At 40.8% G+C, this 25,762-nt stretch overlaps 1 protein-coding gene across 1 annotated transcript in view; it reads left to right on the forward strand.

Annotated features, from left to right (window-relative positions):
• The first annotated feature begins 7,546 nt into the window (after nt 1-7,546).
• nell2a (neural EGFL like 2a) overlaps nt 7,547-25,762 on the forward strand; it is a 90,797-nt gene continuing 72,581 nt past the window's right edge. The window contains exons 1-5 of the mRNA XM_031283222.2: nt 7,547-7,951; nt 8,255-8,383; nt 20,290-20,440; nt 21,739-21,912; nt 23,092-23,188. Coding sequence (XP_031139082.1) covers nt 7,900-7,951; nt 8,255-8,383; nt 20,290-20,440; nt 21,739-21,912; nt 23,092-23,188 — 603 coding nt within the window. The 5' untranslated portion in view covers nt 7,547-7,899. The remainder of the gene's footprint in view (nt 7,952-8,254; nt 8,384-20,289; nt 20,441-21,738; nt 21,913-23,091; nt 23,189-25,762) is intronic.

A 25,762-nucleotide genomic window follows, 5' to 3' on the forward strand; every position in this document is an offset into this window, starting at 1 on the left:
GAAACTGGTTGTGTTGTTGCAGTTCTTGCAGTGACAACACACAATTACAGTATACAACTGGTGGCTGTATAATGACATCACCATGCTTAACATTAATTTGTAATGTAGTCAGTTGTTGAATGGGGAGACTCTTAGTTGTCAGCTAAGTCATACATTTATCTCTATTCAAATTGATCAGAACATGTCTAAGCGGTGTGAATGAAGATTGTTTAGTTTAGTTTATTACTTTATTTGACAGGGACAGGGCATATCAATAACGTTTAATTAGCCAGAAAAAGCTAATTCTCATCTGTAGTCCTCGGGCAGGCAATAGTTAAAAGCACAGACGTTATATTAGAATAAAAGCAATGAAAATACAATCATCAATAAAAGCAGTGAGAAATATGCAGATACAAACAGAGCCTGCATTACATAGAGACAAGAGAGACAGCCAGTATAACCAAGTATGAAAACAATCAACAGATAGCATGATAACACAACAAATGTTAGGCCTTGTGAAGTATGGATATTATGTATAGAGAGCAGCTCTCACACTAAGCATAGTAATGACAAATAACACAACAGACAACACAAAAACACATGACTGTTATATTGTTCACAAATTTGTTTTCTAATAAACCAGGCTCTTGTGTGGAGAAAGAATGGTAGTTTGTGCAGTTTATTATGTGTTGCTGTAAGTGGTTCCACTCCTGCAGGAGGATGTGACAGAAAAAGTAATTTTGCTACTTTCTTACTACTTTGTTTCCTAGGAGAAAGACAATCTCCTCTAGTTGTTGCTCTCATATTTGGGCTGGTTTTTAATGTGATTTATGTACAAAGTGGTTGAGCAAACAGATGTTATTAATCGTTAGAGCGCACAGTTTTTATTTAATATGACTCATGAATGTCTGATTTGAAAGACAGGCAAGGTCAATATAACATGGAATTATGCATTTAATGAATCCCAGGAGAGCCCTGTGGGAACAATATTGTCAGCTTTTCTGCAGTTTATTTAAATCCTGACACAGCTACTGCAAGCGATCCCATTTTGTCTATGGCATTAGTGTCTCGATATGGTGAGGAAAGTGAGTAGGCCTATGACAGCTTTGTAATGCATCACCCATCTGGATCTTCTAGAGAAACGACTTCCACTGTTCCACTGCCCTTGTCCTGAGAGATTGTGTGTGTGTGTGTGTGTGTGTGTGTGTGTGTGTGTGTGTGTGTGAGTAGGTGTGTGCTGCACTGTGTGCGTTTATTAGTTTTCATTCTTGGCTGGGCACATGCTTTAATGACTCTTATTTTCCTGATGGCACTTTAGGAAATGGCAACTTGTGGGCAATACAAAGTAATTACATTTTCTGTGTCTGTACCCAGAAGAAATCTAGTATTATTAATAATGAAACGAGGGTTTGAGGCCCTCTCACACAGCACATGTGACACTGCAGAGCCATTGCCTGCCTTTGTTTTGTTGACAACAGCCACGCATTAGCTGAAGACGTGGACCAGCTATGTGAATTGGAGACAGATAAGGGCCTATTTGTCAGAACACATCCCTTTTCCATGAATTATAATTAAAACAAAACATGTTATTGGCATGAATGAAAACTGGATCGTAGGGGTGGGGAGGATTAATATGACAAATAAATTGGTGTTGATCTGGTGTCCTTGGAAAGGAGCCGAGCACCACACAGGACCTAGAACCTCCGCTTGTTAGCTGTCTTCCACAGACAGCACAGCCAACAAAAGACTGTCCAAGCGTTCCAGGGATTGGCTGGGATTTGTTGTGGACTTGGGATCGCCTCTAAACAGGCCGTTACGAAAAGGCTTCAATTTATGTCCATCTGGCAGAGAATGTATTCTCATTCAGGGGGAATGTAACTGTTTATCCTCCTTTTTTTTAAAGAAAAAAATCATCACTAGCATGGCATGGCTGCTGATAAAATGGTTGTTCCAAAATGGTAATTGGTCCCATGGATGAAGAAGATGCAAGACACATAAACAAATATTCAAAGCACAAAGCATCTGTGCTCTATAAAATGCTTTCACAAGGCTGAGTCACACAGAAAGCCAAGCACTCCATTTTAATTGATTTTCATATCACCTGCCGAAGAGCCAAACTTTAACTTTACTGGAGGACTTAAGTAATTGAAAGAATGAAAATGTCTGCTTACAGGAGGTCATAACACTTATCATAGGACAATTTAAGCATTTATGGCACACTGGTAAACCTAATGCTTTGAGACAGTTGGTATTTTCTCTATCAACCTCTGTGCTTTATATGAGGTCAGATAAGACAGATGAAAAAGGAGTAAAGGAGGCCATCTACATCGAACTGGAACAACCATTCCTTCACAGAGGGGGCCGTCTAGACATTCCTTCCCAGGATGTTTTACAGCAAGTTACGTTTTTAATTCATTAGACTCAAGACTATCATGATTGCCATTTGACTTTGAGAACTTCTGTGACCCCACCAAAGAGGTTTAAATGTTTAGGGAGTCCACCTGTCAGGAGAACAGATGAAGCTTCTTGGATGAATGTTGGAACGTCTTCAAAACTAAGAAACAGCAAATTCATATGCTTGTAAAATAGTACTTCTGGACCATTTTATATCTTCTGACTTTTATAGCAGCCACATAGTATTACAAGAATAAGAAGTATGAGGGGGAAAAAAATACCCAAATATTAATTAATGCTTATATTATTTATTTTTTACCCTTTAAAATCTCAATTCACTTTTGTTTGACTATTACACTGAAAATTACTGTAAATAATTTGTTTTGTAATTGTAATTTTTGGTCAGCCGTCCTCAGGCAACTGTACAAGGCATTTCACGTTTCTGCTTTACAAGACATGACTCCAATCCCATGTCCCCTTTATTAGCCTGCTTTGCAGTATATTTATGCACCCCAAGAAAGCACCTCATGGCTCGACTCTGGATAGCATTACTGTCAGGGGCATCATTAAAACCCCAAACTCCTGTAGCATAAAATAAGATTAAGCCCACTATTGAATAATAAAGTTTTAAAAATGTTGAAAAAGGTCAGGACAAAATTTCATTTTATTCATCACAGGTTTTTACGCTCTTCCTGCTGACTCCAATACTGCCAGTTTCTTCCTCTGTAAAGCTCATATTTAATTAAAAACAAAAGCTAGATATTTATAAGAACTGGTGTACTTTAAAGGCATTGACCCAAACTGAATTATTTGGTTGCATTGCTGTTCACATTGCTTTCTAAAATTTAATAATGGCAGGTCTCGATTTACTACTTCATAAACTCATAATAACATTTTTTTTTTGTAAATGAATCTCTGTCTCCGCAACCAACACAATCTCATCAGCATAACATAATACTAAAGTTCATGTCATTAATCAATATGCCTAGATCAGCCTGCTTGTTTTCTTAGTCTAGGTCATTTACATAATTAGCAAATACTGTAAAGGATTGCAATTATGTATTTTTTTTTCTTCTTTAAAGCTTGTAGTACAACTAATTCAAAGTGAGAGAGAAATATCCGATTACGCTAACCTACTGATGCTATTTGGTCATTTAATGCTTGTTTAACATTATTAGCATACCATTTAGCAATTTTAGGTATATTGTGTGACTTTGCTTATAATTCAATTTTAAATATTCACTATTAACCCTTGTAATATGTTAGAAAGCTGCACACATTTGTTTGTGTTAGCGGGTCAAATTTGACCCGTGATTTAACTCAGCCCAAAATAATCATAAAACAATGATTATCATCCAATATTGTTTTTCACCTCATAGTTAACTTATTATGTATTCATTTACATGTAAACACGCTTTTAAATGTTATTTTTTTGGCCCCATCGGTCTTTGATCTTAAAATATACTACCCGTTTTTAACTTTAAAAATGTTTAAATTCACTCGTTATATTTCCAATAATGAAGACAATGGGTAATTATGTTATCTGACTATAATATACTAATATTAGAACACAGCTCCAAAATTATTTGCATGTGGGCTTTTTCAACTAAATATTATAAACGTATAGATAGATTTAGGTTAGGAAAAAGGTAGTCTTTGAACAAGAATACACATCTAATGAAGATGAGGGTCTAAATGACCCAGATGCTCAAAAAGAGTTCTTTAAATTAAAAATAACTGACATTTAATGGTCGTCAATCCCTTATCACACCCAAGGCAGAGCACCAACTGAGAACATCAACACAACATGGAAGGGTGTTGCTGGATGGGAATCGACAAAACACACCTGGATGCTAACATGGGGCTGTTGCTTCTTGCTGGGGTGTACAGATCCTGGAATGAGGCTACAGCTTATGGGATGCTGAGTTATACCAGAGTATATTGCATGCTACCGTGTCACTTCGGACTTTTATGTGTCATCCTCTGTGTCAAGAGTTATCTCTTTCACATTCGGGAGACAAGAGTTGCATGCCTTGTGATTGACAGCTTGCTCCCATCAGGGATCTTTGGGACAAATGTGTGGAACACTTGCCATACACGTAGCCTCATTCGAGGATCTGTACACCCCAGCAAGAAGCAACAGCCCCATGTAAGCATCCAGGTGTGTTTTGTCAATCTCCGTCTAACAAACACGCTTCCATGTTTGTTGTCGGTTCTTCTCAACAGATGGCAGTATGAACAACTCAAATGCTGTCTTGATGTCTTGGACATGTGACACAGCATATCTGATATCCCCAGGGTCATTCTGATTTCTCAGTTGGTGCTCCACCTTGGGTGTTATAAGGGATCAATGACCATTTTGATTGGTATATCATTCATGCCACCCCCCTGAAGATGATACTTACTTGTGAAAACAAAAGTGCTTGTGTGTGAGGGGTTTTAAAGGTGTGTGTGTGGTGGGGGTGTTAACATTCAAGTTCATTTTGAGTCAAAATGTATCGATATCCTGCGAGAAAGCCTGTGTTCCCAGTATTTTGGGGTAGGTTGCGTGTATGTGTTAGGGGTGTGTGTGTGTGGTGTGGTTGGGGACCTTTGAGCTAAATTTCATTTACAAAGCAGCCCACAACTGTCAATATTCTCTGCCGGGTCATATTTGACCCGTAATACCACATATGTTACTTTTTTTTAGAGATATTTACAATTTAGTTTTTACACATCTGAACTTGAAAACGGGTCAAAATTGACCCTAACACAATGTAAGGGTTAAAAAGCATGTTGATCAAATGTCTGATCAAATATGTTGACCATATTCAATATTTCCTCCGTTAGCCTATACTAATATTTGAAAGTTGTTTCAGTTGCAATGCAGCAGTTACACTGTGTAAATATTTGGTAACCTGATCTGATCTGTAATAACTAGTTTGTGTGGTAGGATAAGTTTGAACTTACAAACAGGAGCTTCAGGAAAACAAGGGTGAAACTGTATGTTAATGGACTGATTTAGCTGTTATCCTTTCCATTTAAAAAGGTAGCCTATTATTTTTTAAAGGTCCAATATGTAATATATTTACTGTAATAAATCCAAAAATGACCCCAATGTGTCATCAGATATTAAGGAAACATGCTAAGTTGAAACACTATCTTTTCTGACAACAATGCTAATGCCAGTATTTTTTCCTTTTGAAATTTCCATTCCGTGACGGAATTTCTGTTTGTGTTTTGGCCTGTGTGTTGTTATCAACTGCCCAGTTTGACAGCCAGGCCGGGTTGCCAAATATACCTGTAAACACGTAAACCCAGCGAGCTACAGCTGTAACGTTAGTACAGCCATGAAAGCAGCAAACAAACAAACAAACAGGATCAGCAGAGATAGATTCTACCAGACCAAAAAAAAACAAACAGCTTAGAGCCCAAAAGGACGCAGAGTTGGCTAATTTCCTTCTGAACAGGTAAGCATTAGCTTCAGGCTAATTTATCACGGCTACAAGGGACGGGCATTTTATGCCATTTCAACATTTGTGTACTCACATTGAATTATATAGCTAGAGTACCCAAGTTGGTTACTCGCAAAAACAATTGAGACACAGCCAGTAGAGTGATTCCGACTGGTCCTGGCTAACGCCGCCATGCTAACCCTGCTAACTGCTAGCTAACATTACCGGAGGACCAGGCAAGCGGGCCACAGCTGTTTATGTTTACAATGTGTAGCCTGTTCAGCGGCCGTAGCCGACAACGTTGAGTTATTTTAAGCCGAGAGAGGGGGGCTGTAAATCGGGAAGAGAGGACCGTGAGTTTGCAGTGTGTTTAGCGATTGTTGCCGTAATTCTAAGCCAATAAAGTGTGTTCAGTCAGGTGGAGAGGACGGCAAGGTAGTGTTATTTTTAGCGGTTCTCACCGTAATTCTGAGCCGAGGAAGTGTGTCTGTCCGTCGAGTGGAGAGGACGCCGAGGTTGTTGTGTTTTTAGTGGTTCCTACCGTAATTCTAAGCCGAAAAACTGTCAGTTGGGTACAGAGCTCCGCATGAGCACGGGCTTTTATGACTGTCAATATAGCCAGCATCTAATGTTAGCTACTCCACTGTGCTGTGAAGTATGTCTGGCTATGTGAGACAAGCGTCTAGCAACTCTATCCAGTATTTTGAATTTGTACTGCAGTAACTATTTTAAACACTAGCTGTCAGTATTACATATTGCACCTTTAAATGTTCTAAAAACCTTTTTTTCAGCCTCGAACAAGTGATGGGGTCCTAAATGAATGCACAATTTGTCTGCCAATGTTAGAACATTTTGGGTTATTTCACTTGAGAGATTTACTTGTGTTATTACAAGATTTAAATCTGAGAATCTGAGTTGAGTTATTGCCATGGAGACGCCATTGTCAATCAAACCTGCTCAAACTACACTGTACTAAAGAGGCAGTTTTTGAGTGTTAAACTGCAAAATAGCCTACCTTTTTTGATGGCAGATGTTTTGACTTGTCATATAGCATGTCACACATGTCATAGAATGCAGCCAGCTGCTATGACGTCATAACGTCTACATTGTCTATAATAAGTCTGAATGTTTTTTTCCCCTAATTGTCCCATAGTTTTCAGTTGCTTTAAATATAATAGCCTGCAATTAGCCTACGTTAAATTGCTATTCTTGCGTCTTTCCAAATTACTTTCTAATCATTTCTTGAAATGTTACTGGGGAAAAAACGATGTGGTATTAATCATGAGTAGGCTAAATAGTTAACTGATATTTTCAGTTCATAGACTATATGTTAGATTAAATGCTTACCTGTAGTCGACAAAGGGCACACGTTTGCATGTCCTGTTGACCTGCTGTGCACTACACAAGCTTAGTATTTAACAAGAATTAATCAACTGAACTGAACGGTCTTTATTTTAGGCCTACCAGCCAAATCACATGGAATTTACCGAGCCGTGCGAAAATGATTTTTCCCATCAGGGATCGAGGGGCACATTTTCTTCTATTGGCAGCAGGCGTGGTTGCAATAAATACGAAAATAGTTTGGATTCAGGGTTTTCTCATCTCAGGCCACAAGGGGGCTACATTGTCCCTCTTTCTCTCTCTTGCTCTCTCTTGCTCTCTGTCTCTCTCTCTCTCAGTCCTCGACAGGTTTCCCTCCCTTCCCTTCCTTTCTCTCTCTCTCTGTACTTCTCCTTCAGCGGCCGCAGGCAGCTCCCATCCCTGCTGCTGTAGGAGCGTCTGTTCAGCTGGAGAGGAAGCGGCAGCTCGCTTTGTGTTACCCACCTGTGCCGCGGATGGTGATGATGGAGCAGATTTTGCGTCCGATGGAATAATTTGTACACAGTTAAATTTTTCTTGTATCCGGATTTGTTTTTTTGCATCATTGGGCATCTAAAGTTGTGATGATGCCTCCGCTCAGCATTTGGGATTGGTAATAGCCTTCTGCGCGAGGGTGATACATCATTCGCATGTGATTGAACAATCCTGTCTCTCGGAAGTGGACAAAACATGGACTAATTTTTTTTAAAATATATATATATATACATTCACCATGGGATTATTACAGCTATTTCTGGTTCTCGGCATATTTTGCGCCTCCTCAGGTAGGACACAGGGCTGTCACTGATTGTACAGTAACCATCCCTTGCCTCATAAGATAGCCGATAAGATGAGAAACAGATAATTCAATTATGTGTTGTTATGGATAATTTGCCACCTAGGCTTCTCAGAAATAATCAGACCTACTTGATCTAGCAGCTTGTACACTATTTTATACATGTTTTGCTTGCTACAGTAACCTCCCATCTCTTCCCCTGACACCAGCAAGGGGATTTTATTTTATAGCATCACAGGTGTCCTTGCCTGCTAATAACAATGACAATCTTGTTTTTGTGTTTGCAAATTAGTTGTAGGTTTTGGGGTTGACCCTGCCCTGCGCATCAGCGTGTTTGATGAACTCACGCTTGGGGAAGGCTTTGATGGAGTTACTCAGGTCCAGGGCTTCCACAGCGAGTCTAGAGCTTTCCACTTTCAAGGTACAGTAACTTACACTCCTTGCATTCTTGTTCATAGATGGGAGATAAAATGTGTCCAGATGAGGTGATCTGCATGTGAAGCAAAGCTGACCAAACAAAAAGTGATTGACACAAACTGCTGTCCTTTCAATATTTTGTTTAAACAACTTGTAAGCCTAACAGGATTCAGCCCATTAGACCACAGATCAGCTCCTCTACTGAGATGCCAGATGTTAAAGTATCAGATCATCTGATAATACTGTAGAGCTTATACTTGTATTGGATTCCTACTGTCCATAGCACAACTGTGTAAAAGACTGTCAGCAGCAGCATACGGTGGATTTGCAGTTTTCCTCTATAACGGGACTTAGCTTGGGGGCCCTCAGACTGCCACCTGCCTGGACAATAGGCAATCTTAGGTCTTCATGAAAAAGTGGGGTGAGCAGGGCGAGCAGAGGGGGAAAGAAGGGTGAATCACGCAAAGAATCATAGACAGTCTTAGCTTAATCAGATTAGGCAGGGACAAAACCCACAGAGATGTATGATGTGAGTGAATGAGCCCCTCGCTAGAATTTACCCATTGGTGATCTTCTGGAGTGTTCTTACACCAAAATATGAATGGGTAGAAGAATGAGGCAGATGTCCATGTTTTCAGTTGTGCGGCAGTGTGTAGGCTAAATATGTTATCTATGGCATTTAGTAAATGGCTCTGTGCAGAATGGAGTTGTCAAAGCTGCGGTCGTGCTTGACTTTTATATGCACTGTTTTGCCAGTGTTACATTTCTGTCATTCAATGTCAGATTCTCATTACAATCCAAATGAGCGTGTTAACAGTCCCATCACAGGGATGGAGATGCCTATCATAACCCAGCCAAAAGTAGCAACAGAGGGAATTGCTTTTGGCTCCTCAGATCAGTGGCAAAACCAAAGATGTGGCAACATTCAAATCTTCACAAGGAAGATCTCAACATGGATCACATAATGTACCAAAGTGACAATGTTGTTTTGGGACAGAGAAACACCACAATCATCTGTCGGCATTTTTCTTCTTCCCTCCTCTTTCCTGATATCTTCTAATCTCCCCGTACAGCCGCTGTGACAGCAGCACTTCTGCACGGAGCAGCAACTCCAGCATCGCTGTGAAGGCTGGCCATTTGATGTGCTCTATGTAGACAACACTTTAGAAGTGCTCTACCCAGGCAGGTAGCAAGAGGGAGGGTGTGAGGCTACAAGGAAGAATTGCAGAGAGAGAGAGAGAGAGAGAGAGAGAGAGAGAGAAACAAAGACGATTATAAAAAGCTTTTGTGACAAAATGAAATACACGACTGTTCTACGACTGGCACCTCTCCGTCATTACACTTATTTCTCTGCATTACCTTTGCTAAGTACATTCAGCTACCCAGGCAGAGAAGGCGGTACGTTATTTATGGCAGAGCTCGCCTCCATCCTTCATTTGGGATGTCTATGTTAAGTCAATGATGTTGGGTGAGTGGGAGGCAGAGAGAGGCATACGGAAAAGCAGACCTGGGCCTTTGCTTGTTTGTGATCATAAATAGACAGGGGGAGGAACATACAGTACTGTAGAGATGCAGAAAGATTGAGCGAGATAGAAGAGAAAGAAGCTGAGATAGAAGTGAATGAGAATGAAAGGAGGGAAGAGAAACTGGGAGCAGAGCTGTCTGCCAGCTGTTTGATAGACTGTGCTGATTCCACATGTATGGATGCTTGGCTGGCTGGGACCAGCAGACAGGCCCACGGTGACATTCCGACGCTCATTAGATAGCAGGCAGAACACATCCATGGCTGTCCCCTCCACTGCCTGCCTGCCCGAAGGGAAGGCTGTTATCTCTGGGTGCTGGGTGGAGGCAGGAGGAGGGGTAGCTGCTAAGAGCTGAAAGAGAAAAGCAGGGGGAGAGTGTACTTTACAGTATAGAAATGTGTATATGTGCATGTGTAGGGATAAGCAATTGTGGTGTTCACATCGCTGTTCTCTGTCTGACTGCTACAGTATGTTTTTGTGTGTCTGACAAAGAAGAGAGCAGTGAGCAGTAGGGGGATTGCTGTTTAGCGCACCCCTGCTGATGCTTTTGAAGGTAGCTTTCAGCACTACATTGCATGGCATTAAGAGAGGTGGACCTCAGGGACGGGCATAATAGAGAGGGAGAAAAGCCCCTGGACTATCGCTCCTCTTATGTCCTGATACTCAGCCACGCCACAAAATCATCACATCATTAGCACCTCCCCCACAGTTTTTAATATCTAGACATCCAGATATCTATCTCTCTGTATAAACAAGCACAGGGGCCACACCCAGAAGCACTCCCTTCCCCCAACACACACACCAACACTGTCTCCCTCTCCGGCTGGCCTATGGACCAAACTCATTCGAAGTGCAAACAACACAATTGCTAGAAGCATCCTTTCAGCTGCAGAGCAAGACTCTCCTGTAATTGCATCTCTGTGTGTGTATGTGAACTCGGTCAGAAGCATGCTCTTGCTCAGACTGTTTGAACACTGTCAGTAAGGTGTTTCTGTGTACGTTGTGGTGATTATGTCCCTGACTGCAGCGACAGTGAAGTGTAACAGGATGGAAGAGACTCATTTATAATACAGCAACACTGTGTGTGTGAAGGAGGGAGGAAGACAGAGGGGACTGTGTGAATGTGAGTTTGTTATCCTGCATTAATGTGGGTGTGGAACAGATAGAAGTATTTGAATACACTGTGTGCACAATTATTAGGCAAGTGAGTATTTTGACCTTATTCATTTTCATGCATATTTTCCAATTCCGAGCTATATAAACTTGAATGCTAATTTGATGTAAGCATTGTCAGGTGATGTGTATTTGTGTAATGAGGGAGGCTGTGGCCTAAAGTGATCAAGGTGTGCATAATTATTAGGCAGCTTCTTTACCTCAGACAAAATGGGCAAAAAAAAAAGAGATTCAACAGACTCTGAAAAGTCAAAAATTGTAAAATGCCTTTCAGAGGGATGCAGCACTCTTGAAATAGCAAAGATATTGAGGTGTGATCACCAAGCAATCAAACGTTTTGTTGCAAATAAACAGGGTCGCAAGAAACGTGTGGTGAAAAAAAGACGCAGATTAACTGCTAGTCTTGAGAAGAATTAAACGTGAAGTTACCAGGAACCCATTAACCTCCAGTGGCGCCATATTCCAGAAATGCAACCTACCTGGAATGTCCAGAAGTACAAGATGTTCAGTGCTCAGAGACATGGCCCAGGTAAGAAAGGCTGAAACACGACCACCACTTAACAAGACTCATAAGTTGAAACGTCAAGACTGGGCCAAGAAATATCTGAAGACAGATTTTTCAAAAATTTTATGGACAGATGAAATGAGAATGACTCTTGATGGACCAGATGGATGGGCCCGTGGCTGGATCACTAATGGGCACAGTGCGCCACTTTGAGTCAGTCGGCAGCAAGGTGGAGGTGGGGTACTGGTATGGGCTGCTATTATTAAGGATTAGCTAGTTGGACCTTTTCGGGTTGAAGATGGACTTAAAATCAACTCCCTTGTTTGCTTGTGACATACACCTAGTGGGGTGCATTCATCAGTTACCTTATGGGTAACTGTAGCCTTCAGCCAGGAGCAGATGTCATCAGGTGGTACACAACCTTCACTGGGTGTTTCGGCCCTCAACCACAACACCCTCCAGTTGGTGGGCCGGCAGTGATGGCCAGGTCACTGCCCATCTGCTCCTGGCTTCCAGCTTTCCTCCTCCCGCCTACTCCATAACTAGCAGGAGGCACGTTCTGCCTCCTCCCCCATCCAAACTACTGACAGTTTTTAGAAGATACTTTCTTCAAGCAGTGGTACAGGAAAAAGTTTATATTCTTCAAGAAGGCCATGATTTTTATGCAGGACAATGCTCCATCACATGCATCCAAGTACTCCACTGCGTGGCTAGCCAGCAAAGGCCTTAAATATGACTATATATATATATAAATATATAATATGACAAAAATAATGACATGGCCCCCTTCCTCACCTGACCTAAACCCCATTGAGAACTTGTGGGCCCTTCTTACACGTGAGATTTACATGAGCATAATAATTCTGCACACTAATAGTTGCCTAACAATTCTGCACACATAGATATTCTCCTGAGAAAGCCAAAACTCACTTTTCCTTTGTTAAATATTCAGATTTGAAGTTTATTAACATTTCTGATTGACTGAGAGCAATGTATTACACTACAATACAATAAATCCTCAGGAATACAACTTTCCTAATAAGTTTGCACACAGTGTAGAAATGACAGTTGTGTATTCCCACTGTAGGGGCTACATTTGCAAGCTGCTAGTAACTATATGATGCAATGGGTGGGAGGGCAGCTTAGTCCTGTAGAGCCCAGATTCAAGCGTCTATATAGGAAAGCAGCTCCTGTACATTCTGCTGAATTGTATTGAGCCGGTTCAGAGGAGGCATTTCGTAGCTAACTCAACACTTAAAGGAAAGACAGGACAGCAGAATGAGAATTTACCTACAGGAATCAATAAGGTAATTAACACTGACAAAAGAGGTTAGTGTAACATTCATGCTCAACTTCTACGCTCTCTTTATGCTGTAAGCTTCTTTGGATAAGAGACACTGCTACCAAATGGATCACACAGTGCATCTAATCATTAGATCATTAGACGGCAAAATATACTATTACAACTATAGTTTATTTTGCTGTTTGTCTCATTGCAGTTCCTGTTGCACAATGCACTTTAAATACAATGCAAAAACTCCCCTAATAGAAATAAGAGAAATGTGCTTGTATCATGCAAATAAATACATACAGTGAATAAAAACTCTGCCAATAGGTGTAAAATGGGCCTTGCTTATTTTTTTAAATACACAACAATCTAGGCCTTAAAACCACTGAGACTTAAAAGAGTACTTGAGTGATTTGGTATTGAACTTCCATATAATAAGGTGACTTGCAAGAGAGAAATGGTCAAAATCATAGCATCAAAGGCCGAGATATTCAGACTTTTAGTTACTAATATGAGACAACATTTAAATAACAGCTGTTACCCATTCCCACAATGCTACTCAAAGCTGAGACTCTCACATCAATACTTTCCATCCAAAACAACAGGCGGTGTCCTGTTCTCCATGACAAGAAAATTGACTCCAAAGTTTAGCTAAAGCTAATATTTCTGCAGTCTGTTTCAGACAAATCAGTTGGGTTTTCCAAAGTTAGACTTTTTAGAATGAAATTCTCTCAATGTGCCTCCAGTGTTTCCTTGCTGAGCCACAGCAGAGGGATAGTATCACAAAGTGAGAATTTGGTTTTAAAAAGACTGTAACTTTTGAAAATACCCAACCGATTTGTGTAACTCAGACTGCAGAAGTCTCACGTTAGTTTAAGCTGAACTTAGGGGATGTGGGTTTTGTCCCCCATCTCTTACATTAAAATCACTAACGTTGCTTTGTGGTTAGTATGGACAGGAGGAATGTTTATAGCAGACCAATAACTTATAGGCATGTAAGCATTGTATTAGGATATACTTGAAAAATGTAAATAAGAGGTTCTAAAGCAGAGGCATGTTCTTTCTAGAATTTTCAGAAATACTGTAGAAGAATCAAATGGATTTGTTCTTGGCAATGTAGTGTCCCAATCTGCCTTGTTCTGTCACCCATTTTCTGAACATTCTTGTCGATTTGTATGGGAACATTATTATTTTTATTTATTTTTTAAAATTGTACAGCGTGGCAGATCTATTTAATTGTTTTAGGAGAACAAGACTTTCAGGACTCAATGAAGACTTTCTGTGTGATCTTGTGGTGGATCTTTAACATACATCACATGGCCGGTGACATTTACCTGAATTAAGTCAGACAGCCTTGTTTAGTCAACACTAGATAATTCAGTCCACACTGGTTTTTAATCTAAATATAAGATTATCCCACTTCCTACGATGTACACTTTAGTTTTTGGAGTGTATTTTGTTGTGTTGCCCAAAAAGTTACCCAACCTTTCCAAACTGTTGACTGGCATTATCCCCAACTCCCTGTGGTCAAAGCCTGCTTTGCTTGCTGCTTTCTGAGGCAAGCCTGATCCTACGTTCCACACAGGAGCACCGGTGACCATGGAGGGAGAGATATTATACATATACAGTTATACAGTTGGGTGGCTGGAAGGCTGTCATCAGCATTGTGTATGTGTGAATGTCAGACACGCGGTCACTGGGGAGGAGATCTGAGAATTGGAAAGAAATTGCTGGCCAAAGCAGTCCTAGAGGTGCCCTTGGCTCGGTTTAGTATTTGTTCCAGGAGAGTGGAGACACAGTGGTAGGAGACGGGCCGCCGAATGCAGATTGACTGAGCGTGGTGGAATATTTAGGAGCTCCAAGAACCAGCTTTTGGGGGTCTGTGTGTGTGCGTGTGTGTGTGTTAGCCTATAATTCTGCATATCTTTGTGGCCGTCTTTCTTTGTATTGACTCAATGGTTGTTTGGAGCTGTAGGCTAGCCAAAATGTCTGCAGCATAGTGGCTGTGTGTGTCCATTTTCTACACCTGTTTGTGTATGTACATGTGTTTTAGCATGTGTGTTGACAATAATGAAGGGTTTGAAGTTTCCTGCCGGTGGAGAGTTTATCATTACTCTAATCCCTCTGGAGAGATAGTCTGTTGCCTAAACCTCCCACACATATCCTTCTCTGTGCTCAGGCCGGCAGATAAGATGTGTTGTTTTGAATGTCATCATGTTGATCATGTCATGAAAACATTATGCAATAAGAATAGTAGTAAACTTTTACATGATCCTAGTTTTGTGTTCCTTCCTCTGCTGATTAGATCACTGTGTTTATCCAGGCCCCTCTTGGCTCTATGTGGGCCAGATGTACTAACGCTTTTGCACCCACTTCAGGTGTATTTGTTTCGCAACGTGCGCGTAAAAGCATGGCGAGGTATGTACAAACATGCCGCACTGAGGTAAAAGCGCAGACTGCCTGTCGCGGGAACTGAAAATGGCAAATTGCGCTTTTCCGTGTCATGCATATGCATTCACGGGAGGGTCAAGGGGAAAGTGGGAGTTTCCCATAAAGAGATGGGAGGGGAAGCGTAAAGTGCGCCTAATTGTGTATACCGTGGTATGTACAAAAAACGCCCATGAAAGCACGCCTCTATTTTGCGGTGAAAATTCTCCGCCTCTTAAAAGCAGGTGTAAACCAGCCGCAAGCGGGTTTCCTTCGCATATGCCTCCTGGTGAAATGGCAGCAGTAATCCGAGCAAGACAAAGACATAGGCCAAGGAGACGAGCTGAAAAGATTTTTGCCACAAGAATCACACTTTTTCAGTTGAGTGAACACAAAATTAATCAAGCTTTACAGATTAAGCAGCCATGCAATATTACAGTTACTGGAAGAAATCAAAGATGACATTGAATCTCCGACTCAGCTTTCACATTCCATTTCAGCAGTTGTTAAACTCCTCGCTACATTACAAATATTGGCATCAGGATCATTTCAAACAGTCATAGCATCAGCAGTGGGAATATCGCAGTCTGCACTCAGCCGTATCATAGCACAAGTACGTAATGCTTTGCTACAGCGCAATTTACGGTATAGTGGGCGGAGAAAGGCGCTCATTACCCGATGAACTGCAGGTTTGACAAATACGACGTAAACTGAAGTATCACAGCATGCGCTTTCTGCGGGTTGGCCATGGCGCTGATAACGCTACATTCGCAAATGTACGTACATCTGGCCCTATGTGTTTAGCGCCTCTCACGGCTCACTCACTCTTAACTGGTCGAGAGATGGCTTTTTTGTAAAATGTTGTTGAAGAATTGTTGCAAAGACGTAAAGGTCTTATTTTGTTCTGCCAATCCACTGGAGACCAAATAATGAAAGTCCTCATTATTCACATATGAAAGTGTCTATGATCTTCTTATCTAATATTAGTATTCTCCTCTGGGAAATTATTATATTAGAAGCCAAACATGTAATGAACATAAAAATATACTTACGCATGTCCTTCAGAGTATGTTCTTTTTGCTGGTAAAAAAGGGAAAACTCTATCTCTTTCCATGACAAAACCTTTCTGTAAATACAGGTAAACGTGAAAGCAGTGTGTGAAAAAAGGATTGTGGCAAAGCTGGGTGTATCTGGACTCTCAAGCTGTGCTGCAGGGCACCTGTTCTAAATGCTAAATGTGAGAGCAAATGATTGGTGCAGCCCTGCCAATATACATCCATGAAAATGCGGTGAGTGTAAGGAGATCACAGCTGTGTGGGTACTAGGGGTCACACAAAATAAGACCATAATAGACAGTTTAAGATTAGAAATCAAGCTTAGGGATGGGAAGTGTAGCCTGACTGTAACCATTAAAGCACAGTGTACCCAGGAGATAAGATTAGGCTGTAGCCAAAAGCTACGCTTCCTAGGGATGCTACTGAGCTTGAGGCTTATGGAGATCTCTAGTCAGCTGATAAAATTCTCACAATCAGCCAGTCCTCTTAGCCTGTACACAACTAGGATGGATGACAAGAGCTGTGTTATTGTGCTGAAAAAAAATGTGCTGATTGGAATTTTATGTGCTAGATCATCATTTTCAAGCTATTTTGTGTCAGTATCTCACATCAGAGTGGTAGTTAGTAGCAGGTGGCTGCCCCATCGAGGCGCCTGCCAATAGATAATCGACCAAAGGCCCCCACAGCAGGACCACATTGATTTGGCAGAAGGGAAAGCTGGCCCTCTCATCATAGCACAAACTTGTTTACTGCTCTTTCATGTATGATTTTAGGAATGCAGAGATGTTACCACTATAGCTGTCTTAATCTTCGTTTGAATGCCTGTCAAGAGTGTTGAGATCATCATGCTTTTCATAAAGGCAACTCTACACAGACCAATCTTATCACTCCACCGAAATGAGAAGATGTTTCCACCCTCCAAGTCCCATTTAAAGCAACTACATTTCCCTCCAAGTATTAAGACTGGTGATGAGAGTCATCCACTCATAGATCAAAGGCTCATGGCCGCCAAGCTGGGAGCAGCCCAGTGAAAAGGTTGCTCAGTCCTCACCATCCCTCCCCCCCTGCCTTACCAACATCCTCTCAGTATGGACCCCGCCCTGACACCTGCTCCCACTGCGCTAATGTTGCTCATGATTGAGATGTCTGTGTACTCTCTGTTAAACACATGGCATGGCAATAGACTTACGAGCGCATACGGTCATAGACATCGTACAAGACACCCAACTGTAGCTTTGATTAGAATTCAGTAACTTGCATCAAAACACCCCGTTGAAGCATAAATAATTTCCTATCATTTCTGAGATTATTGTCAACAGTGGTCATTTGTATTTGGTTAGGTCTAAACCATTTTTTCCAGTCTTTTGTTCACCTGGTCTCCTTGTGTATTAATGCTTGTATAACCTCAACCCTGTTATGCACAATCAAGTTATATACATAATTTCTTTCAGGAGAACCTGGGCTATCAGAATATGCATGCTGCAGGGATGTCATGAAATCTCACACAAATGTATTGAAATCACACAGAGAACAATAATGGAAGTTCCTTTTGGCTTTTGAAAAGTGTTCTTCTAGGTGTTGGCAATCAGGGGAAAGGGAAATAAACTCTGTAACTAACAAAAATATAAAAAATGTAGATTTTTCCCATAAAACGCTTTTATCCCAAAAGTTAGTTGTGTCATCTTCAATGTATTATCTACAAACTCTTTTGGCACATTACTTCATTTGATTGGTCAACAAAACTGTCAGTCTAAGTGCCCTTATCAAAGATGGCTGCCATCTAACGAAAAATAGATCGCTGTTTGGTACAAAACACAGAAAATAGCCGTTCAATTGTGGATTTATAGTCTCCGCACAGGCTCCGAAAAGTCCCCGTCTTCATGGCCGGATTTGTAAGCTTCTGGAATGACTATGAAGACACAGAATAGGTTTATGAAAAGGACAAGTTATCGGCTAATCAGCTAGCGCTACGGCGAGACGGTCCAAAAGTCGTGAAGCAAACGAAACATAAGGGTTTTGACGGGTTTTTCTGTCGTCTGCGACAGCGCCGACCATGTAGGGTTAAGTGGGATCTGTTGACGACAGCAGATAATTGCTAGGCAGAATTTCTATATTTCAGTCATTGGACCATCTATCCCACCTCAGCCAATGACACTGGAATGATACTCCACTGGCAATGCAAAATGTATAAAACTGTGCCCTGTGCATCTCCTCTCAGTACTCTGGTGAGCGTCAAATCTAGTGAGCATTTTTTTTAAAAGAGAAATGACTCAAAATATGTCCCTGATGGGCTTAAAAGCCTCCATTAGGGAAAAAAAGCTAATGCTAGCATGGTAAGTCCACAGCGAAGAAGTATGAAAACATGCACCTCATTTCACCATGCTGTCAGTGTATCCTATATAACTGATGAGTACACTGTGAGTGCCAGTTGTCATCAAGACATTACTTGCTGTTTCACATTGCATTGTGTTAATTGGTTACTTACCCACGAGCTGGAAGTAATGTTAATACACTGAGGAAAAGCTGCCCTGCTAGCTTCCTGGAGCACTTGAGCGTGCCAGGGCTTCTTGCATGCATCCCACAGCTGGAAGTGAACTCTTTGATGTGATTGCTTCTGAGAAACGTCATCATTTATTGATGCTTCCATTAAAGTAGCATAGACATCTACGTAGAGTTGGAGAGGAGGAACGGGGCACCCTGATGCAAACAGGAGCTTACGAGCTAACCACACCGAAAATGCCCTCCCATCCACACCAGCACCATTAGCCTTTCAATTCTTCTTCAGCAAAGCTTAGCTTCGTATCTCGAGTCCATTGATCTAATTTCAGGATAGCTGATGCATGCTAAATGTTATTACAATATTTGGTAGCATTAAGTTGTCATCCAATGATTTTGGCAGGTGGATGACTTCAAGTTTTGTTTGATCCTAATGACCTGACCTGATCTTGAAACCACTTAAGCTTCAAAGTGGTTGACTAGTTTCCTAATGCCCTAATTTTACAAATATCCCCATCATTATTTTAAGAAGTCTTTCGGTCATATTAACCTTTTATCAAAACAGGTCTAAGATCCAAATGGTCAACCAACTTGCAAATCTGAGTAATATGATTTTAGCAGCTTTATTGGACAAAGTGTTTGGCGTAAGTGTGTTTAGTGTTTAGTGGGTTTCGTCTTGATTTTTTATTTATGAATTAAAATTCGTCAGGAGTGTCACAAGATGTGAATACATCAAATATTTATAGCTTATGGCCTGTGAAATCCCAAACAATGGTTTCTAGTCTCAAATGTTCCTGTCTTCTTGTATCTTGAAAATGTCAGTACCATCTCCATTAGGAACTTAAAGTTGTCTGCGATTCTGGAGAAACATAAAATAAATAAATAAATGGAACTCAACACACAGAGATATACACCCCTCCCTTCAGTGCTCCTTCAAAACGTTTGCATGTGCCAGTTTTACCATCCCTCTTGCTCCCACTGCTTTTCTTTTTATACATCCATGGCCTTTCCCGTGCACAACCACAAATGGAATAGTGTTGTGTGGCTTGGTTTGAGCCACTTTGTTTGTTTCCCATTCACAGAGTTAGGGCTGTGAATGAACACCTGTTTTTTTTTCAGCACACACAGAAAACAGACAGCTAGGGGACCGTGAGGAGATATTCGCTGAATTTGACAAAAAGTGTATTGGCTTAGAATTGCAGACTCCACCTTTAATTGTGTGAATACTTGATATGATAGTACAAATAATAACAACCAAAGGCCCTATTCTTGTCCACATGTCGAACCCCAAACTGCTCCAGATGATCAGTGTGTGAGTGTCTGTGTGTGAATGGGTGAAGATCAGGCAAATTGTAAAGTGCTTTGGATAAAAGCGCTAGATAAATGCAGTAATTTACCATTTAGCCATTTACATAATATTGGATATTTCTGTCTTCATTCCAGGGTCTACCAGGGAAGTGATGGCTCCTGTTGAAGTCTCAGAGCAAATGGTCCAGAAGCTGAGAGGCAAGAATGAGTTTACTGTGCTGGCGACCCTCAAACAAGATCACCTAAACTCTGGGGTCATCCTCTCTATTCATCACTCTGAGAACAGGTATGATCAGTTAACATTTCACATAATAATATGATTAAGATATGTTGTATAATATAACCACATTTTTTATTTGGATATACTTGCAGATATATAACTGTAATGCATAGAGATCAAATTTTCAAATCAGTGTGTGTGAGTGAGTTAATTTGAGATAGAACTAGAGCTCGTAATGTCACAAGAAGTACAGTAAAGCTGTTTGTAAAGCTCCACTGATAAACCATAATTAAACTTGTTTTCTAAATTTAGAACCACTCTCTGTTTTGTCTGTTCAGCAGTTTGTAATATGTTGATTGAACCCTGAATATTTGTATTTGATGAGCATTTAGATGTTTTACACACCAGTCGAGTAAACAAAGCAAATAACCCTGTATGCCAACTCATTATTCACAGTCCATCAACGATCCAAACATTAAATCTGGAATTGTGGATCGAAAACTGATGAGACACTATCTGCAGTTAGCATGCTAATGTTTTCCATTAGTTTGTGGTAGCTGAGCCGTTGGATGATCAGAACAGCAATCTAAATCCACATAATGCGTTGATTGAACAGTTTGTACATTAAAGTCAGTCCTGAGAAGAGAGCTCACGGGGACGTTAATGACTTTTCCTGCTGCTGATTAGCTTTCCCAGCTATTCATATGCAACAAAGCAGCACTGTGTGGTATCATTTGTAAACATGGCAAGGACTAATTCAGAGTCAGAAGTGTTAGCTAGTGCATTTAAGAAGCCGAGATGAATGGCTGCATGGCTGGGGTAGAGTAAATCTAGATTTGGTTTGCAGATAAATCAATTCTATTGCTGCACTTGCATGACTGTTTATTTTTCTTTTGAATAATGTTTCCAGCAAATGAGTCTAGCTTAAATAAGTCTGTATTTAAGGGGAGAGGTGATGAGTGTGTATTGGCAGCTCTTTCCATTAGTGTCACTATGCTGGGTAAATCTCAGTGGTGTGGAGAAGGGGATTCTGTTAGAATACTAATACGCCAATGTAAAGAGTTGAACCACTACATGTGGGCTATTGTTGTGTATTGCTGATGTTGCACTTAACAGCCATATAGCACCATTATGCTTGACTAGTGATGTGATTACATTCTAAATGGTTTTGCAAATCTGAGGAGATGTATGTACACTGCTTGGAAATGAGTGACGTGTAACTCTCAGCACTGTGCTGAGAGGAGCCCTGAGTTGACACAAGGATGCAGTTCCAGTAATGAGACTTTAACACAACAAGACATACTGGACAATGCAGGGAATGCAAATTTTCAGAGAAACTGTCATCTGGCACTTTGATACTGCAGGTTCCTGGAGCTGGAGAGCAGTGGCCAGCGCAGTGAGGTGCGTCTTCACTACCGTACCAAAGGCCAACAGCCCCACACTGAGGTGTTCCCTTACAGCCTGGATGATGACCAGTGGCACAAGGTCTCTGTGGCCGTCAGCGCCTCTCATGTTATACTACATGTCGACTGTAACAGGTAAGATGCTGGGGATGAACATATATATTAGTTGTGTTCAGTAAAATATTAAATAAACTTGTTGTAGTTTGGGTGAATACTTCTGTATGGGAGGCTATCCAGTTTTATAAGTCATTTAAACTTAAAATACAGATGTGTTTCCAAAACTAACTAAATTAAGGATGCACCAATCCCGTATAACGGATTGGTATCAGCCCCGATACGGACCTTATTAAATGGATTATGTATCAGTCATGACACTTTAATGCAACACTCCTGTTCTATAATTGTTGTGAAACAAAACAGTCTTTAGACTTTAGATCTATACAGTTGCTCAAAATGTTTTAGACCCATTCATACAATACACACAAAGAATGCAAAGGTGAAATTATTTTGTTGAAAGTATGTACTTTCCGTTTTGAAGCTACCATTAAGTATAATAATGGTGACTAGCTTGGCCAGGTGCCTCATTGTGGGAAGCCATTGAGGGATCACATCATTGTCTCATATACCCTATTCGGACTGCCACAGTGACGCGTGTCAATACTGCATCATTAATCTATAATAATGGGTCAACTCGTATCAGACAATCCTCCTTCACTTCCCCCCTCTTGATCAGGTGTTAATGCTGGTGGGATGCTGCCCTGCTTTGGTGAACTGGCCTTTCTGACAGGGATGGAAAAATAATTTTATGATATTAAAGTTTACACATAATTAAACCAACTCCCCGAAAGAGGAGGGCAAGTGAGAAAAGAAGAGAGCATACTTATGGACAAAGGTGAAACTGAAACTTATTTGGTAATTATTCAGTGTAATTAAGTGTAATTCTCTGGTTTAGCAACTGGACCACAGACTGGAGTCTCTGTGGACAGTGACATCCAGAGAGTAACCTCTTTTAACTGTCTCAAAAGAATGGATTCAATGCAGGTCAAACGCACCTTGAGTCATACATGCATCTGCTGTACAAAAAGGGTGTCACTGTTTGTGTGTGAAGATCCTCCCTGGCACAATAAAAGGAGCAGACGGCAACACCATGTGTATCAAGGAAAGCAGGTGGCTATCTATACTCTCCTCAGGGAAAGAGTTAAAAGAAGGATTTAACAGGGCAAGACCTGCAGTGCATGGGGAAATTGTTATTCTAAATTAATGAAAATAGAAATAAAAAAATATAACATTACCAGAACATTCTGTATTTTGCAGGATCTACGAGCGTGTCGTGGAAGCCCCCTACATGGACATACCTGAGGATGCTTCCTTCTGGCTCGGACAGAGAAACGCTGCTCATGGCTTCTTTAAGGTTAGCACTGGTGTAAAAACTCCCCTCTCAGAGTATGAATGTTGATGCCTGATCTGTGATAAATGATTCAGATTGGCAAGAACGAGTAATGCATCTCAGCTGTAGCCCCCGCACTCAATCTTGGTTTATACTGTATCTTCTCCCTCTTTGTTTGGCTTGTTTGGTTTTATTTATTGTTGCTGTTGGATTTAATTGTGTGCATTTTTTCAAGGCTTACCATTTTAATTTGAGGGTTGTTCTGCCTACCCTAGGAATTGACTTTTTTGTCATTGTTCTTTCCCTTTCTCTTAGTCTGCAGCTAAGCCTATTGCAATTATCTCAGCAATCCCACACCGCTGATTTGGGAGAAATCATTAAATAGCCTCTGGACTATGCTCATTAAGCTTAGTCTATAGTATTGTTTATCAGGCGGGGAGACATATATCGCCTCTCCCAGACTGGACTGCACTCTAAAATGTCCCACCTGGGGAGACATGTTGGGGCAAAATGTCAGTAGCAGCAACTATAACTATTTTAATCAGTCTGCTGGTGACTCGCTCTGTGCTTGATGTAGTGGTGATGTGTGTATGTATATACCTGTGTGTGTCTGTGTGTGTGTGTGTGTGTGTGTGTGTCTGTGTGTGTGTGTGTGTGTGTGTGTGTGTGTGTGTGTGTGCGTGTGTGCATGCGTGCGTCTGTGTGTGTGCTTTACACATTGTGTCCTAGCAGTTGAATTTCCGCTGTGTTAATTGGTAGATGAAAGAAGCCGTGGAGGTCACCGACTAATCTTGTCACGTAGCAGCATCTCTCCTCCTCGCCCCTCTCTAAAGCCTTGATGAGTTGCTAGGAATCCATGTCTCCTTTTAAAACCCACTGCTTCATTAGTACACATGCACTCACACAAACAGTCGTTGTCTGGGTGTTAGCTGAAGATGAGAAAACCACATCCCGAACAGTAATAGTAAAGACTTTAATCAGAATGAGCGTATCTGCACATCTTCTTTACAGTCCACGCACATCGTAAGAGAGCTAAATCTATTTTATCTTACTTATCTGGTGACACAATTTTGTAATTTCATCGGTGGTGTGTCATTTGTAGTGGATTTGTATGCTGATGTAGCAAATTGTTCTACGTCCTAATTTGAAAAGCTGAAAACAATTTACTGTTATCTCAGGCAATCCCAAAAGAAACCGCAACGGTTGAAACATGCATATCAGATTTCATTCTGGAGTTATTTTTTTATCTAGCAGGATATTATCTTCCCATTATTGTTTGCATTTTGTAGAAATTGTATGTTACTGCATTAGAAGTGATTCAGCTATCACTTTGTTTCCGGTACAGATGGGAAAACCATTGAGATCCCACAAGTTATTGCATGTATACTGAGTGTCACAGACACAGAGGAACCACTTTGGAGAGTTCAAAATGTTTGCTTTTTTGATAGTGAACACAGGCTCTGCTTAAAGATACAGGGAAATAAAAACATTTTTCAATTTCTAATCCTGTATCCCTGTGTTTAAATATAACTTGTTTGTAATTGAGGTCTAATTTAGATCATTTACAGCTCCTTATCTCTGTTCAACTTTGTATCACACCATAGTCGCTAAGACGCCCATTTATAAGTGATCTAGTAGAATCCAAACGATTTGATTTAAATCCCTTTTGTAAATATGTCACATTACTGAAGATAAAGACGCTCTGTTATTTCACTGACTTAAACTACATACTGTCCAAAAAGCATAGGTAGTAATGGCACAGTATTAATCACAGTTCAGATGTTTACTGTAGTGTAGTGTGATGGCTGCAGTTAAATGTATAGTCTTATGGTTTCATTACAAGTTTGACGGACACAACTCCAAATGCTTCCATTTCAGCACGTTGCCGTGAAAAATCAGCAAATCATTTCCGCAGGATTTTAAATTTATGGATGGTAAATTGAAGTGGCAAGACAATTTAAAAACAATTTCTCCTAAGTTGCACCGCTCCACTTCTGTAAGGGAAATAAATGCACTCAAGGAATGAAATGGCCCAGGTTACCATGGCGACAGAGTATCTGTGTGCGTATGTGTATACGTCTGTGTGTGTGTGTGTGTATGTAGGTGTTTCAGCCCCAGGACGAAAGGCTATCAATTGGGTGTTATGAATCAAATTGAATCTGTATCTCCTGTTTATATCAGACGAGATTGGAGGAAAAACTAAGAATTCCATCTCCTAAAACTCCCACATCATTGGGTCACTTAACTTCCTGTTGCTGTCCGGTTATAAGATGATTCATCCAAACAACCTAGGTGACATATTATCTCACAACTAACTTCTCTGTCTCTCACTCCTCAGATTGAAAAATAAATTTGCACTCACTCTCGGATTCACTGCTGTTTCACTGTAACCAGTTTTATGATTGCAGCAGTTACCAAGGCTCTCATAAACGGGGTTGTTGGTTTTGTGTTTGCATGTCCCACGTACTTTTTGGTTCCATGTTGTCTCAGGTGGAAAATGTACTGTGAGAACACTTAGCCACCACTGCCCCTCACGGTCCTTATCCACTTACTAAACATTAACATGTCTGCCTTCTGTGAGGTGTTCTTCTTAATTGA

This window comes from Sander lucioperca, chromosome 7 (assembly GCF_008315115.2).
Source record: "Sander lucioperca isolate FBNREF2018 chromosome 7, SLUC_FBN_1.2, whole genome shotgun sequence".
NCBI classification, from domain to species: Eukaryota; Metazoa; Chordata; class Actinopteri; order Perciformes; family Percidae; genus Sander; species Sander lucioperca.